This window comes from Vitis vinifera, chromosome 15 (genome assembly GCF_030704535.1).
Source record: "Vitis vinifera cultivar Pinot Noir 40024 chromosome 15, ASM3070453v1".
NCBI classification, from domain to species: domain Eukaryota; kingdom Viridiplantae; phylum Streptophyta; class Magnoliopsida; order Vitales; family Vitaceae; genus Vitis; species Vitis vinifera.
Genome location: NC_081819.1, coordinates 9,991,778 through 10,009,832, shown reverse-complemented (window position 1 = coordinate 10,009,832; position 18,055 = coordinate 9,991,778). Strand labels below are relative to the sequence as shown.

At 38.2% G+C, this 18,055-nt stretch overlaps 1 protein-coding gene across 9 annotated transcripts in view; it reads right to left on the bottom strand.

Annotated features, from left to right (window-relative positions):
* The window catches only part of LOC100262416 (uncharacterized), a 121,280-nt gene that overhangs the window by 48,311 nt on the left and 54,914 nt on the right, over positions 1–18,055 (bottom strand). For all 9 annotated transcript variants that reach the window (XM_010662944.3, XM_010662945.3, XM_010662946.3 and 6 more), the window contains exons 10-11: positions 15,069–15,201; positions 14,868–14,941 (exon numbers count right to left, since the gene is read on the bottom strand). In XM_010662944.3, coding sequence (XP_010661246.1) covers positions 14,868–14,941; positions 15,069–15,201 — 207 coding nt within the window. The remainder of the gene's footprint in view (positions 1–14,867; positions 14,942–15,068; positions 15,202–18,055) is intronic.

Below are 18,055 nucleotides of genomic sequence, written 5' to 3'. Positions count from 1 at the left end.
GATATCTCCCCCTGTCTACTGTGTACTTTCTTCCTCGATACCAAGTTTCTTCTGACTATCCATAGGAGTATCAATTGGTTTGCATCCAAGCATACCGGTCTCCTTAAGAAGATCGAGTATGTATTTTCTTTGAGAGACTACAATTCCCTTCCTTGATCTAGCCACTTCCATACCAAGGAAATATTTCAAATTTCCAAGGTCTTTAACTTCAAACTCTTCTGACAAATACTTCTTCAAATTCTGTAATTCCTCCATATCATTCCCAGATAGAATAATATCATCGACATAGACTATCAATATGGCCATTTGCCCGGCATGAGACTTCTTGACAAATAGAGTATGATCAGCCTGACCTTGTTTGTAGCCCAACTTCAGGACTGCTTTTGTGAATCTATCAAACCAGGCTCGGGGAGATTGTTTAAGGCCGTACAAGGATTTTTGGAGTTTGCAAACCTGATTCTTTGCCATACTTTCTTCGAAACCAGGTGGTATTTCCATGTAGACTTCCTCTTCTAGGTCACCATTTAGAAACGCATTTTTTATGTCCAGTTGTTGCAAGCACCAATCTTGATTGACAGCCAATGAGAGAAGAATCCTGATAGTGTTCAGTTTTGCAACAGGAGCAAAAGTCTCCTAATAGTCTATCCCATAGGATTGTGTAAACCCTCTAGCTACCAAACGAGCCTTGAATCTCTCGACTGATCCATCTGCTTTGTATTTTATGGTGAAAATCCACTTGCACCCCACGAGCCTCTTCCCAACCGGCAAATCTGTGATAGTCCACGTCCCATTCTTCTCAAGTGCATCAATCTCATCTTGTACTGCCTTCTTCCATTCTGAAATTTTTAATGTCTCTTGTATTGTGTTGGGAACCTGAGTATCATCAAGAGAAGTAGCAAATGCTCTGTAAGATGGTGATAGCCCTTCATACGTAACATAATTCCCAATTGGACGATCTGTACATCTCCTAACACCCTTCCTCAATGCAATCGGCAGAGTAGAATCATCAATGCTGGGAATTAACACCTCTCCAGCCCTATCCTCACCTATGTTCTCTTCAGGAAGACTTGAATTGGAGTCAATATATTGGCCACATGTTGACTGTGATCCGTGCTCTAATTCCTGTCTTTTCCTCCTCCTGATGTAAACTTGTAAGTTCTCATTAGCAAGTTGTAGGGCTATAGGTTGAATGGGAGACTGGATGGTCACGGGAGAAGGAACATTTGTGTGCTGGGCTGGCTGGACTGATGATGGCATGGGTGTGGACAACTCAGTGGGCGCGAATTGGGAAGGATTTGGTGACTCTGAGTGAAAAGATGGTACACACTCAAGAAGAGACTCTCAAACTTGATGTTCATTCATGTTCTCCCCCTGAACATGAGATTTGGGATAGAAGAAGACATGTTCAAAGAAAGAGACGTCCATGGTGGTGTAAAATCTTTTGTTGGTTGGAGAATAGCATTTGTACCCTTTTTGGGTTGGAGAATACCCTAGGAAAATGCACTTATTTGCTCGAGGAGCAAATTTGCTACGATTTTGAGGATACACATGAACGAATGCCGTGCAACCAAATACTTTGAGTGGTAAATCAGAAGAGGCGGCACGGGTGTGAGGAAATTGTTTTAAGAAAAGTTGACGTGGGGATTGAAAGGTAAGCACTCTGGATGGCATACGGTTAATCAAATAGGTAGTTGTGAGAATAGCTTCCCCCCAGAAATAGTTTGGAACATTAGAGGAAAACATAAGGCACCGGGCAACCTCCAAGAGATGTCTATTCTTGCGTTCAGCCACCCCATTTTGTTGTGGGGTGTCAACGCAAGAACTTATGTGGATAATGCCGTGATTTTGAAGATAAGTACTGAAACTACTAGTAAAGTATTCCTTTGCATTATCTGACTTGAGGACTTGAATTTTGGAATTGAATTGATTTTGAACCATAAGATTGAAGGTTTGAAAAATGTGCCCGACCTCTGACTTTTCTTTCATAAGGAAAACCCATGTTACCCGAGTATGATCATCAACGAATGTCACAAACCATCGAGTGCCAGAAATATTTTTTATCCGGGAGGGACCCCACACATCACTATGTACTAGAGAGAAAACAGTCGAAGGTTTGTATGGGATTTGAGGATATACTGTTCGAGTATGCTTTGCAAACTGACAAATTTCACAGTGATAAGATGCTGGATTTTTATTGATAAATAATTTGGGAAATAATTTTGCAAGGTAAACAAAGCTAGGATGACCAAGGCGATAGTGTAACATTATAATCTCACTATCTTTATTGACCTTAGAATTTGACACAGAATTGAAAGACTCTAACATACTCTGAGACTGTACGCAACTTGCTTGAGAGACTTGGTTTAAGAATCGGCCACATGAGAGGAGGTAGAGCCCGGAACACAGTTCAGCACTGCCAATCATCTTCCCCGATTTCAAGTCCTGAAAAACACACGAGTTTGGATAGAATTTAGTAACACATTGGAGATCACGGGCCAATTTGCTAATGGACAAAAGATTACAATCCAAGTTTGGAACATGGAAGACAAAGTCAAGATATAAGTCTTTAGTAAGTTTTATAGAACCTGTCCCGACAATTTTTGACTTTGAACCATCAGCAATATGGACGGATGAATGACCATTACTTGGCTTGTAATTTTGAAGAATGGCAGCATCTCCTGTCATGTGATCAGAAGCACCTGTGTCCACTATCCACGGCTTCATTCCTCCTCGATTAGCAGTGAAGGCTACACCGGTAGTACTGCCACTGCCAACTTGGCTTAATAGTTTCTGTAGCATCTCCATCTGCTCTTTGTTGAATGGACTCGACTCGGGAACAGATGTGCTCTCAGAGTTGGCAGCCACGTGTGCTCTGCCATCTCTGTCAAACCGTGGCTTTGGTTTCCAATCAACCGGCTTGCCATGAAGCTTCCAGCAAGTCTCCTTATAATGGCCTAGTTTCTTACAATAATCACACCAAGGCCTATCCCGTTTCTGACGATCTCCACCACTACTATTAAATGACCGAGCAGCAAGGGCAGAGGCATTCAATGTTGGGGCAGGTTGCTCTTTGGATCCCATCATTACTTTCTTTCTACTTTCTTCACGCCTAACCTCTGAAAAGGCCTCCCTGAGACTTGGCAGGGGTTTAATGCCCATGATTCAGCCTCTAACATCATCCAATTCCCTGTTTAGTCCTAGGAAAAACTTGAACAGTCTCTTTTGTTCCACAATTTTCCTGTATGTTGCTGCATCATCAGAACATTTCCATGAGTGAGTCTCGAATAAGTCAAGGTGCTGCCAATACATTGTGAGTGTGTTGTAATACTGAGTAACTGTCTGCTCTCCTTGGCGGAAGTCATGTAGGGCTGATTCAACCTGAAAAAGTTCTGAAGTATTTTCAGAACTTGAGTAAGTTTCTTTGGCTGCATCCCATATGTCTTTTGCAGTCCCAAACAGCAAGAAATTTTCACCTATGTCATTGTTCATGGAATTGATAAGCCATGACATGATCATGCTGTTTTCAATCTTCCACTTCCTGAAACCCGGTTCTGTAGTTTCTGGCATGGCTGCTTCTCCAGTGAGGTACTCATCCTTTCCTTTACCGCAAATGAACAGCAACACAGATTGTGACCACTGTAAATAGTTATGGCCATTTAATTTGTGTCCTGTGATGAGAATAGGAGAGGAATCACTGCCACCAAGGTTTGGAATTTCAGATCTGCCCCCTGATTCTGGTGACGTGACGCTGGATACTTGTGATGATGCCATTCCGTATTTTGTCATGGACCGGAAAGGTAGAAAAACACTTCCCAAGGCACGGGCAGGGATTGGAGTTGAGAAAAAATAGTCGGAGGACGCCGGAAAAACTGATCGGAGGGCCCGCGGAAGCAAAAGAACCCCAAAAGAGGCACGTGTAAGGCTCAGATGGCAGAAACAGGTAAGAAGGGTGGTTGGTCGGCGTCAGGCGAGCCTGGAGGAGGAAGCGCGTCGCCGGAAAGTGGCTCACGCGCCGGCCGGAAAAACGCGCGTGGACAGCGCGTGGATGGGTTTCTGGCTCCGGTGCTTTGGGAAAAATTGGAGATCTCCTCCAGGCGCTCCTTGCGGTGTAGAAAAAAAAACCGTCGCCGGAAAGTTCGCCGGAAAAGTTCACCGGAAAAGTTGCTGGCGGTGAATGTTTTCTGACGACGATTCAACCGACCGGAAAGCGTTTTCTCCCTTGGCTCTGAGAATAAGGACTGATGACCGGAATGAGAGATGGCCAGAGAGAGAGATGGTCGGAATGAGAGATGGCCAGAGAGATTTGGCCGGAATGAATGATTGCCTGAATAAGAGGTGGCCAGAAGGGATTAGGGTTTCAAAAAACTGGCTCTGATACCATGAAGAATTTCTGAATTTCTTTATTGATAATATTTGGTACACACCATACACATATATACACAAATGACTGAATAAGAAAAAATCAATCTAGCTTAATTCTCTCCTAAAATTAGGAAACTGAATCATAAGGAAATATCCTAAATGATCTCTCCTTTTTTATTCCTAAAATACTTTCCTAAATTAAAATCCTAACTTTGGCATTATTTCAACACCTATTTTTTAGGAATAATTTGATTGTTACTTATTTTTTAGGGATAATTTGTTGTTGTTTTTTAGACATAAGTTGTATATTTTAAATTGATTTTGTTCCTAGAAATTTGGGTGTACAGTTGTAGATTTAGCTTGATTTGTTGTAGCTTTTCTATAAAAGGAAGCGTGTTTCCCTTCCTTATTCAATTAATATACAACATTTTTTTTTCCTTTTCTACAGATGGTTTGTGGTCCTCATATTAGGATAAAATGATGAAAGTATATCCATGGGACTTATTGAAGTTGACTGTCATTTCATTAAAGAGAAGATCGAATCAGGATGTGTTGCTACAAGTTTTGTTAATTCAAATGATCAACTAGCAGACATCTTCAATAAATCTCTCAGAGGTCCTAGGATTAAATATATTTGTAACAAGCTTGGTGCATATGACGTATATGCTCCAGCTTGAGGGGGAGTGTTGAATATAATGTATTTATAGTATGTTATCTTTCCTTGTTAATATAGGTCACATGTATGGTAGTTAGGACTCCTAGCCTTGTATATATATATATATATCTCAATTGTAAGTAGATATTACATGAATGAGAATTAAGGTTTTTCTTCCTTGGCTCTGATACCATGTTGAGAGAGAGAGAAAGAAGAAAAACCTTAATTCTCATTCATGTAATATCTACTTACAATTGAGAGATATATATATATATATATATATACAAGGCTAGGAGTCCTAACTACCATACATGTGACCTATATTAACAAGGAAATATAACATACTATAAATACATTATATTCAACAGGACTTTTGAAACCTAAGACTCTAAAAGGTAATCGGTTTATGAGATGCGTGGCGGTTAGGACAGCTTCCCTCCAGTAAGATTTAGGCATATGTTTTTTAAACAAAAAAGTTCATGTTGTATCAAGAAGGTGGTCATTTTTCCTCTCAGCAACTCCATTTTGTTATGGGGTGTTAACACATGATGACTCATGAATTATTCCCTCATGTTAAAAGTATGGACTTAGGACTTGACTGAAATAATCTTTGCATTATCAGATCGAAACCTCTTGATAATGACACCAAACTGGTTTTTTTATCATGTTATGAAAGTTTGGAAGAACAAAACCCACATCAGATTTGTGTTTGAGTAAGAAAATCAAAGAGACCCTAATACAATCATCAATAAAAGACACAAACTAACATGCCCCAGATATGTTAGGAACAGGGGAAGGGCCCCAAACATAACTATGAATTAGATGAAAGGGCTCTAAACTTCTTTTAGTATTATTGGTGGGGAAGGTTGAACGCTTGAACGCTTGTGTTTGGCAAGTTCACATACATCATAATGGAAACTGATGCAGCACACAATCATCATTAGTTTCTATTTTTAGTTTCCTACATCATTAGTTTCCATTTTAGATTAGTTTCTATTTCCTACATCATTAGTTTCTATTTTAGGTTAGTTTCTATTTTCTACATTATTAGTTTCTATTTTAGGTTCACCATTAGTCTCTTATTTCTTTCCTAGTTTTCCTAGTGCCCTATTTCAGTTATTTCCTTTATTTTTGCATTACAAACATTATTTAAAGGCTTATTGTAATTGTTAGAGAGGAATTCAATATATTTTTCAGAATTATTCCCTAATTTTCAGATCTTAATGTGATCTTTGTATTTATTCTTGAGTGTTTTTTTGTTTCATTTTGAAACAAACCTTCTGTTGCACCAGAAACTCTCAACATCTAATTTCCTAAATAAAGAAGGAAACACAATCTTAAGAGTTCTAAATGATGATGTCCAAGTCTATGATGATGAAGGCACATTTTTTTTCTTTATTAACAAGGTGATGTTCAGAAAGAAAGAATACAGATGACTCGCTTGATGTCTCAAGGTAGTATAGTTCATTCCGTCCCTTAGCAAGTCCAATCATCTTCCTAGAGTCTTGGTCTTGAAATACGCAGTGAGTAGGGTAAAAAGTCAAATTGCAACCTAAATCTTGTGTAAGCTTTTATATAGAGACAAGATTAGTGAACTTGGGACCATGAAACACATTTCTAAGTGTGAGGGTATGACTAATTTGGACATCTCCTAAACCCACGATAGTGGTTAATAAACCATCTATTGTGGCTATTTTCCTACTACTTGAACAAGGGTTATAGTTGTTAAATTGGTGTCATGAATGAGTCATGTGATTTGTGGCACCTAAATCTAAAACCCAAGAATTGGCAAAGATTTCATCCGAGACTTTTAATCTAATGGAAATAGGAAACTTACATGAAAGTGTCAATGAGTAGATACCTGAAGATTTCCTACTTGAAGGTTTCTTAAGAGTTCCCAACAAAACTCGTAATTTTTAAATCTCCTCCTAATTGAATCCACCTTGTTCCAGGGATTTTTCTTTAACTGATTTAATAGAGAGCAAGTTGGCTTTCTCGTTATCCCTTTGTCTTCACCTTCTCAGTCACCCGAGTCTTCTTTTCTCTCTTCTTGTGGTTAGGCACTTCCTTTGCCGCCTTCCTCTGGTCCAGATCTTCATTGTTCAGTCTCCTATGGAAAATTGAGTAATTTCTGAAATTTTTTCTATAAAAGGCGTTGGCACTTTTTATCAAAAATCTGTTGGCAATCGTATCCTTGATGTGGTGGAGGCCCAATTTGCTTATTCAAACCAGATGTCTGAGAATTCTAACCCCATTAAGTCTAAACCCAATTTGCCTAAGGAGGTTTCCAACCTGGTTACAGTAAGCCAAGGTGATACTATGGTCTCCCCATCGGGCAAGTTCCAAATGGAAGGCTTGTCCCCCAGGAAAATGGTTAAAGTGCGTCAGGTTTTAAGTTCTCTGGATATTAAGGTTTATTCCAGGAGGAAGAGCATATGCTCCACAGGTATGTGAGACTTGTTGGAACCGGTTTGGTAGTTTATGGTCTGTGAGGTTTCTCCATGAAAATAATCAGTTGGAATACCAGGGGTTTGGGATCAAGAAAAAAGCGAAGGGTGGTTAAAGATTTTCTGAGGTCAAAAAATCCGAATGTTGTGATGATTCAAGAACCAAAAAATGTGGAGTGTGATAGAAGGTTTGTGGGTAGTGTTTGGACGGTTAGAAATAAGGAATGGGCTGCTCTTCCGGTGTGCGGGGGCTTCAAGTGGGATTTTGATTATTTGGGACTTTTAAAAACTGCGCAGTGAGGAGGTGGTAATAGGATCCTTCTCGGTGTCAGTCAAATTTGCTTTAGATGGATGCGGACCTCTTTGGTTGTCCGCAGTTTATGGCCCAAACAACCCCCCACTTAGGAAAGATTTTTGGGTGGAGCTTTTAGACATTTTTGGTCTATCTTTTCCGTTATGGTGTGTGGGCGGTGATTTTAATGTCATAAGGAAAAGTTCAGAAAAACTGGGTGGTTCTAGTTTAACTTCAAGCATGAAGGACTTTGATGGTTTTATAAGAGAATATAAATTGCTTGATCCACCTTTACGGAACCCATCATTCACTTGGTCAAACATGCAAGAGTCTCCCGTGTGTAAGAGATTGGATCGTTTTCTTTACTCAAAGCCTTCAAGAAGCTCTTCCTAGAAGGACATCGGATCATTGGCCGATAGTATTAGATACCAACCCGTTCAAGTGGGGCCCAACACCTTTTAGGTTTGAGAATATATAGTTGCAACATCCTAGTTTCAAGAAGAGCTTTAGAAGTTGGTGGAGAGGTTTTATGGGAATTGGATGGGAAGGTCACAAGTTCATGAGGAGATTACAATTTGTTAAAGCCAAATTGAAAGAGTGGAATAAGGTTTCTTTTGGAGAGCTAAATACAAGGAAAAAAAGCATCCTCAATGATAGAGCAAACTTTGATGCCACTCAGCAAGTAGGGGGTCTCACTTCTGAACTTTTAGTTCAAAGAACCTTAAGAAAAGGGGAGCTAGAGGAACTAATTTTGAGGGAAGAAATTTATTGGAGACAAAAAGCTATGAAATGGGTTAAGGAAGGGGATTGTAAGTCAAAGTTTTTTTCATAAAGTGGCTAATGGCAGGCGAAATAGGAAATTTATCAAGGTGTTGGAGAATGAAAGTGGCCTAGTGTTGAATAATTCCGAGAGCATCACAAAGGAGATTTTACTTTACTTTGAAAAGCTCTACGCGAGTCCTACTGGAGAGTCTTGGAGTGTTGAAGGTTTAGATTGGTCCCTTATATCGGAAGAGAGTGCGTCTAGATTGGACTCCCCTTTCACTAAAAAAGAGATTTCTAAGACTATTTTTCAGTTGGATAGGGATAAGGCATTGGGGCCTGATGGCTTTAAATTTGCAGTATTTCAAGATTGTTTGGATGTGATCAAGGAGGATTTAGTGAGAGTGTTTGCAAAATTTCACAAAAGCGGGATTATCAATCAAAGCACTAATGCCTCCTTCATAGTTCTGTTACCTAAAAAAAACTTGACAAAGAAAATCTCAGACTTTATACCTATTAGCTTGATCACTAGTCTCTACAAGATAATAGCCAATGTGCTATCAGGGCGTCTAAGAAGGGTACTACATGAAACCATCCATTATACTCAAGGCGCTATTGTTCAAGGGAGACAAATATTGGATGCGGTTATCATAGCCAATGAGATAGTGGATGAGAAAAGACGATCAGGGGAGGAATGAGTCGTCTTCAAAATTGACTTTGAAAAGGCTTACGACCATGTGGGTTGGGATTTTTTGGATCATGTGTTGGAAAAGAACGTGTTTAGTCCTAAATGGAGGAAATGGATGAGTGGTTGTTTGTCCACGGTATCTTATGCAGTCTTAGTGAATGGAAACGCTAAAGGGTGGGTAAAGGCATCTAGAGGCTTAAGATAAGGCAACCCTTTATCCCCTTTTTTGTTTACTTTAGTTGCAGATGTACTGAGCAGGATGTTATTGAGAGCAGAGGAAAGAAATTCGTTGGAGGGTTTCAGGGTGGGTAGGAACAGAAATAGGGTGTTCCATTTGCAATTTGCAGATGATACCATTTTCTTTTCTAACACTAGGGAGGAAGAATTGCAAACTCTCAAGAGTCTATTGCTAGTGTTTGGTCATATTTATGGGCTCAAGGTTAACCTTGACAAGAGTAATATTTATGGCATCAATCTTGATCAGAATCATCTTTCTAGGTTGGCTGAGTTGCTTGATTGCAAGGCTTCTGGTTGGCCTATACTCTATCTAAGTCTTCCTTTGGTAGGGAATCCAAAGGCTTGTGGCTTTTGGGATCCAGTGATTGAGAGGATCTCGAGAAGATTAGATGGGTGGCAAAAGGCTTATTTATATTTTAGAGGAAGGATAACTCTTATCCAATCTTGCCTCACCCACATGCCATGTTACTTTTTTTCCTTGTTTAAGATACTCGCTTCAATGGCTGCAAAAATTGAGAGATTGCAAAGGGATTTTTTATGGCCAGGGATTGGGGAAGGTAAAAGAGATCATCTAGTTAGTTGGGATGTAGTGTGTAATCCGAAGGCAAAAGAGGGATTAGGATTTGGGAAGATTTCTCTAAGGAATCTCGCTCTCTTAGGGAAATGGTTGTGGAGGTACCTTAGAGAGGGTTCAGCTCTATGACATCAGGTCATTTTAAGCATTTATGGATCCCACTCTAATGGTTGGGATGCTAAAACTTTAGTCAGATGGTCACATCGTTGTCCTTGGAAGGCTATTGCACAAGTATTTCAGGAGTTTTCCAAGTTTACTCGGATCGTGGTAGGAGATGGGAAAAGAATTCGGTTCTGGGAAGATCTATGGTGGGAGAACCAACCTTTGGGATCCCAATATCCAAGACTATTTAGAGTAGTCTCGGATAAAAATATTCCTATTTCTTCAATTCTCAGTTCTACTTGTCCTTTCTTTTACAACTTTAATTTCCGCCGTAACTTTTCCGATTCTGAGATTGAAGATTTAGAAGGCTTCATGCGGTTACTTGATGGTTTGCATCTATCACCTTCAGTTTCAGATGCGAGATCCTGACCTTTATCTTCTTTAGGGCTTTTTTCAGTCAAATCTTTCTTTCTAGCCTTATCCCAATTTTCTGGTTCTCCTCCAGCTTTTCCTACTAAGTTCGTTTGGAATTCTCAAGTCCCTTTCAAAGTCAAGTCCTTTGTCTGGCTAATGGTACACAAGAAGGTAAATACTAATGACTTGCTACAATTTAGAAGACCCTACAAAGCTCTTAGTCCTGATATTTGTAATATGTGCATGAAGCATGGAGAATCAACAGATCATCTTTTCCTACATTGCTCTTTGACGATGGGGTTATGGCACAGATTATTTCAATTAGCCAAGATGGATTGGGTTCCCCCGAGGAGCATCTTCGACATGCTGTCCATCAATTATAATGGCTTTGGTTTATCTAAGAGAGGGATAGTTTTGTGGCAAGCTGCGAGCATCGCTTTAATTTGGGTTGTGTGGCGAGAAAGAAATGCGAGGATTTTTTAGGATAAAGCAAGGAATTCAAAGTATCTTTGGGATTCTATTCATTTCCTTGCTTCTCTTTAGGCTTTCTGTTCCAAGGTTTTTAAGGGGACTCCCCTTAATGTGTTACAACTTGACTAGTTAGCAGTGTGCAATTCCAAAGGGTTGGTCTAATCTAAAGAGTTTGTTTGTTTTTACTGTGTATTTTTTTGTTTTTGTATTCTTGTAGTTTAGTTTTCTTTGGTGGGAGGATTCCTCATCCTTCTCTTATACTCATTTTTTCTATCAATATATCCCTTTGTCGTTTCCTATCAAAAAAAAAAATTATCCCTTTGCTGCCCTCCATTGTAGCCCCACCCTTTGCTAGATGTGGTTGCCTTACCATGAAGTTTCTAGCAGTAAGTGCACCATAAGTTATCCTTGTTATCACGATTTGAAGATCTTGATCGATTAGTCTTTTTGTTATCAGCAGTACTAGCCTTCTGATCACTCCCTTTGTTAGCAACCATAGTTGAGCCTTCCATATTTTGGGGTTCAAGCATGACGCTTCTCCTACTTTCTTCTACTTGAATAATAAAGATAGTCTCATTCGAAGTTGGAAACTCTTTACTTAGAATTTGAACTCTAACTTGGTCAAACTCATCATTGAGACCAACAAAGAAATCATAGACTCGATCTTTTTCAATATAATTCTTCAGGATTGTGGCATCCTCAGGACATTGTCTTAAAGAATCCCGTTTGAGCTAATTAAGAAAATATTATGGTGATATATTTCTAATACATGTACAAGAATACATTATATTGGCAGATTACAAAAGAATAGATAAGGAAAGAATAGATAGAAAAAAATCTCTACAGCTATACAAATATTTATAGCTTGAAAATATCTCTACAACTGTAGCACTTATCTTTACAATTGTACAAATATTTAGAGCTAGAACCTAGGATCTCCCAAGATTTCTAGCATGTCTCAATGCATCAATGGTGATCAAGTTCTTGCCATAGGTTTTTCAACATATTGGCATACTTCGTGACTGTCTTGTTTCCTCATTTTGTTGCTCCAATTTTGACTTTAATTTCATATACTTGTGTTGCATCTAATGCCTTCGAGTATGACTGGAGAACTGCATCCCAAATGTCTTTAGCAGTTGTCAAGAACATACAAGTGTCACTAATTTCAGGCATCATTGAGTTGAATAACATTAAGTAGGACTCCCCTAAAAGCGACGGTACAAGAGGCCCAAAGTGAGGAATGGAACAACTCCTCTACTTGTTGTTTGCCACTTCACGTGCAAGTATGGGGCCAAACATGAGAGGGTGTTAGAGAATGATATATATTGTAAGCCTAAATTCTAACAATTTCAGCTTCCAAGAAGTTGGTAGCTCAATTGTTTAATTACATGTCCACATGTCACCAGCCTTTCTCAATATCCAAGTGTTGCCATTCACCCTTATGGGGCATCTTTTTCCAATCTCCTTTCGTTCTAGCTTGTTTTAGATTTGTAGTTCCTATTTCATTACCCTAGTCACTGATTTGGAAAACAAATCCCCACCAAAATTGGAGGCTTTAGCTCAACCTGTGGCAAACAAAAAGATCAAGACAAGTAACATGTTGCAATCAGGGAAAAAGCCTTACAAAGCTTTGTCTTAAGTGATGTATTATTTTTTTGAGGATGTGAGACATTTAAACATCTTTTCCTTCATGGCTTTGTACCATTAGACTTGTGGCACAAACTTCTTAACTTTGTTGAGATCATTTGAGTACATCATAGATTTGTGATTGATATTTTTTTTTTAATATCAGAAACAGAAAATTCATTAAATAGGATAGAAGGTATATGTGAATGATGAGAAATCCTTCCTAGAGTGACATATTCTGATCAAAAGAACAAATTAATAGGATTTCTCCTATATACCACTGAAAACTATTCATGGGAAATGTAATTCTTCTCTCACTAGGGAATAATACACTTACAAAAAAATCAGAGGCTTTCAAGGCTTTGAAAATTCCATCAAAAGTAAGGTTCTTTAGAGAGTGACTATAGTCACTCTACTTTGGGTAACATGTTCAGAAAGGAATTTAAAGATCATTAAGGACAACTAGAAGCATGTCAAAGGTGCATGTTGTGAGAAACATCTGCCAACAGGTCATCTTAACTCTAAATTTTGATGATTATACTTTAGGAAACATAGGCAGATTGGTTTTTGTAGAAGATCAAGGGGATAGGGTGATTGGGGGTCTTTTCCTGGCCTGTGAAGGAGGTGTTAGCCACCAAAGCTAAGGTGTTAATGTTGCTTGAGCTTGATTTTGGCTATGTTATTGTGATTTAATAATACCTTAAGAGGCAGGTGAATCGGTTATAACAATTTCCTAAATCTCTTAAAAAATCTAGTACTTTATAAGGGTAAAAAATAGTTACCTAAAATTTTCTTTCTTCCCATAGTGTAGAGAAGCTACAGATGGGTCCCTTACCTGACCAAACAAACAATGGATAGGTTAGTAAAGTGAGGTGCTTCTTTGCTAGAGGTTTTTGTAGTGAGTTTTACCTCCCCAAGTCTTATACTTTAGAATTTGAAGTTAGGTTACCATTTTGTCTTTTAAGGCTTTTTTTTTTTATTAGAAATATAAGAAATATTTATATTATAAAAGTTGAAGAAAAGGATGAGAAGTCCTTCCCACAAAATACAAAACCTGATCAAAGACAAGACTTCACCATACAAGAACTATACACATGCATACACAAAATAACTTAGAAACCGAAATCAACTCCTTGCAAAGTTATTCACCCCTTTTAAATTACAAACCAAAAGGCAACTGAGTTGAATAACATTAAGTGGAACTCCTCTAAAAGCAACGGTACAAGAGGCTCAAAGGAAGGAATAGAAGTGAAGTAGATCCCACAACGTCCCTTCTGTTCTCCAGTTTTCCTCAAAAATCCTAGCATTTCTTTCTTGCAACATAATCCAAAGTAAAGTGAGGCAAGCGATTTGCCAACGAGTCTTGCCTCTAATTGAGTTCCCTAACCCTCTAAATGAGATAATCATTATATCTCCAATACTCCTAGGCGACACCAAACCAAATTGTCTTTTAGGGCTTTGCTCTTTCTTGTTTCTGATTTGTGGTTGATTTTGGTAGTACTTCGTCATTTCTCTCAAAGGACTACTTGGTCTTCTTGTACTTTTAATCTTTGAATCAATGAAATGTTGTTCTAATTCGAAAAGAAAACTCAAATACAAGGAAGGATGAAGGATCCTTCAGCTGCAATAAAAACAAAGAAGGAAAACAAGACTACAAAATCCCAGCCAAAACAACAAAAAGATTCCTTTATACAAATAATCAACCAATATACAATCAAAGCAAATTCCAAAACAAACACTATCAAACACCCCAGCCTAAAGGGGGAAGAAAACCACATACAATAAAAATGGAACAAGATGAAAGTAATATAACACAGATCAGAAAGACTTCAAACAGACCAGCAAAACTTGGTCTATAAAAAATGTGGAACCATTGAAGTAAACATTAAAGAGTAGCTAAAAAATTTTGTAATCATGAAGAGGACACACCAATGCTGGTCCAGTATGACCACCCAAATATTTTGCAATTCATTAACTTTCTGAAAAAGCAAACATTTGGTATGATTTAGTATATAGCTAAAAACATTTTTGCACATATTTGAAGAAGCAAAATCTAACCAACTGCCTATAAATGATATAATAAACAAGATTTAAACCTTTAGAAAACCAAAATACTAATGTTGACCTATCAATGGTTGATAAGAACTTGTGCACACTGTCAATGGTGAACAGTTGGTACCCCTCACCATTGAGTACTAAGGATTTTCATATCCACAAAATCATATTCATGCCAATACCTTGACATATTATCAGTTGGACCTGAATTCTGTTCATCTATATAGTGATTATATGAGGAAAAGTCATGTTGGCCCTGCATTAAAATTTAGAAACAAAAACAAAAGAACTAAGTAAGAACAAAAAAACAAAGAAAAAATAACAATAATCTGATAAGTTGAATTATTGAGACTGTACACAAGTAGAAAACAGGACAATAGTACCTTGGACTTATGAAGTGGACCATCTGAAACCATCTGGCCTTGAGTGCTGGGAGGATGAAACAAGGTGCCATTGGTTTTCTCTTCAGTCCTTACAGGCTCATTGTCAAATGAGCTAATAGGGCCAGCAACCGCCCTGCAAGAATATGACTCATAAGTACGAAGAAAAAATTCAAATAAACAAGAAGTCCTACCTGTTAATTATATCTGAAGAACAATAAAAAAAAAAATGGTTACAATAATGGATATAAAAGAACTTGCACTATTAATTCATGCACTAACTTCCTTCACTATCAGAGACAAAATATAAAGAATCAGGATTCAGGATTATTCATCACCAAGAATAACATAAAATATGAAGTTGCTAGTGCTAGTATCCCAGCAATATTGGGGGAAATGTATAGGAACAACTAAGCATGTTAAGTCAGAAATCATACACTGCCATTCTCATATCTTAAATTATCGAAGTACATTTCAGGAACCTCATATAGGAGTAGTAGTTTTGCAGGAAACAGAAAGAGATTGTATTAAATAAAAAACTTAGGTACAAGGAAGGATGAAGAATATTTCAGCCACAATCAAAGGAAAGAAAAAAAGACTGCAAATAAAACATCACCGCCAAAACAACAAAAAGATCTATATGGCAATAACCAAGTAATTTACAACCAAAAGAGCAACCCCAAAATGAAAACTAACCAAACACCCAATGTCAAGGAGGAAGAAAGGCCCACAACGAAGAGATGTAAAGATGAGAATAGTAGAACACGTAGATCAGAAAGCAGCTGAATTTGCCAGCAAAAGGAAAGGTGCTAAAAAAATATGGGCCCATTAAAATATGCATGAAAGTACAGCTAATTTTTTTATAAATATGAAAGGACTCCATCATAGACATTGAATATGGTAATATAAATGTTCTACAATCCAATATACCTCTTCCCTTTAACAGTCGTGCTTTGAACCTCACTTGTTTGGTAGCCCTCAAAGTTATAAATTCATTAGATGATGTAACCTTCCCTTCACAAGAATATACCATGGCAATGTCCCTAATAGTGGTTTCCTTCTTTTCCTTAATATCCCCAAAAGTGAACTTCTTCCACAAGTCACTTTTGCTTTGATGCCTTGTAATAAATTCTCCATAAATTATGACTTTCCAAACCCCTAATTTGGGGCCCTCACCATCAGTGGGTACCAATACAGTCCTTAAGATTTGGGGGAAACAACCACATATTTTCAAACCTAAATGGAGTTAATCCCCAAGTCAAAGAATCGTATTTAAAATTATTGGAATGCTCAGAGGTAAGACAAGGTAAGGTTTCTTGAAGAGTAAGGGAAACTAACATCCCAATCCAAAGAGTATAAAAACCTATTTAAGATCTTACAAAAAGGGAATGTTCAAGGTTTAGACAGTCAGACAGAATAATTTCAAATTGTTATAACTCCTAGAAAATTGAAGCGAGAGAAAAACCTGTTGAAGGAGGATGTCTTTCAAGACTAATGGTTAAGAGTAAAATGGATTAAGGAAGCTATAGTAAATATTCCACAAAGTCATCAATAGTTGACGGAAGAAGAGATTGCTTAAATCCATTGGAGATAGAGTTTTGGACATCACTACGACAGCATTCTAGAGAAAGTCTTAAGATATTTCTGTCATCTCCATTCAAGGCTAAATAAAGAGTTGTGGATGATTTAGGGGATGCATTGGTCCCCTATCTATGAGGAAAGTGTTATTGGGTTAGAGAGTTTGAAAAGGAAATCAAAGATGTTTTTCATGTGGATCAAGACAAATCACGCGGTCCTGGTAGCTTCTCTTTAAAGGTTTTCCAAAATGTTGGCCCACAATGAGAGAGGGCTTACCAAAGGTATTCCCAAATTTTACAATACCTTGTCAATAAAAGAAACAACACCGCCATCATTGTTCTAGAGGACTCAATTGATAGAATGGCCAACTTCACACCCATCAACTTGGCAACCAGCCTCCAGGATAATTGCTAAGGTATTGCTTTATGATTTCAAGCAGTTCTCCAAGAGACCATTTCACCCTTGCAAGGAGCTTTTGTGAAACAGATTCTAAATGCAGTTCTTAGTGCAGCTAGTTAGAGGATGAAAATTTTTTATTGGGAGAGAACAGGATTGTACTTAAAATTAACCTAAAAAGGTTCATAGTAGTGTTGATTGAGGCTTTCTAGATCATGTTTTGGACATGGAAAGCTTTCAATCTTGATGCAGATTATGGATTAGGGTTGCTTCTCCACAATTAACTCTGCAGTACCGGTCAATGGGTGTGCTAAGATTGGGTGAAGATGCCAAGAGGGATTAAAAAGGGAGAACTACTCTCTCCCTTTTTCATTGTAGTTGTGGCCAATGTATTGAGTAGATTGGTTAACAAAGCCAAGGACAAAAGGTTTGTTAAGGCTTTCAATTGGAAATGATATGTAGTGGCTATGAGACCTCTAGAGCTCTCAGCCTCAAGCATTTAATCATGTGCTTCAGCAGAAGGGAATTTCAGGACATAAAAGGACAAATGAAGGCTGGTGGAGTCATTACAAGATGCAGTTTATTCGGTTTTTTTATAATGGGCTTCAGTCCCTTCAGAGTTTGCAGTCTCCTCATTGAAGGTGATAATCTTAGATTAGAATCTCCTCATTGTGCAATGAGGAGGATGATGAAGGTGCATGTTGATTAGGTTCCCTCCCCCTCAGTCACCTGAAACTTAATTTTGATGGCTTCTTGTCAGTTAATCTAGGACAGTTAGGTTTCGGTGGATTGTTTCTAGATCACAAGGGGGTTGTGGTTAGAGCTTCTTCAAAGCCTGTGAGGTGGGACTAACTTCAGAGAAGGTGCCAGCATTGTTGGAAGGCTTGATCCTAGCTAGGTCTTTGGGCTTCAATAATTTCTAGATAGAGAGTGAATCAGTTGCAATTATTTCCTAGGCCATTCAAAAAAAAAGAGGGTCATTTAAATTAAATTCTTTTTTTTTTTTTTTTTTTTTG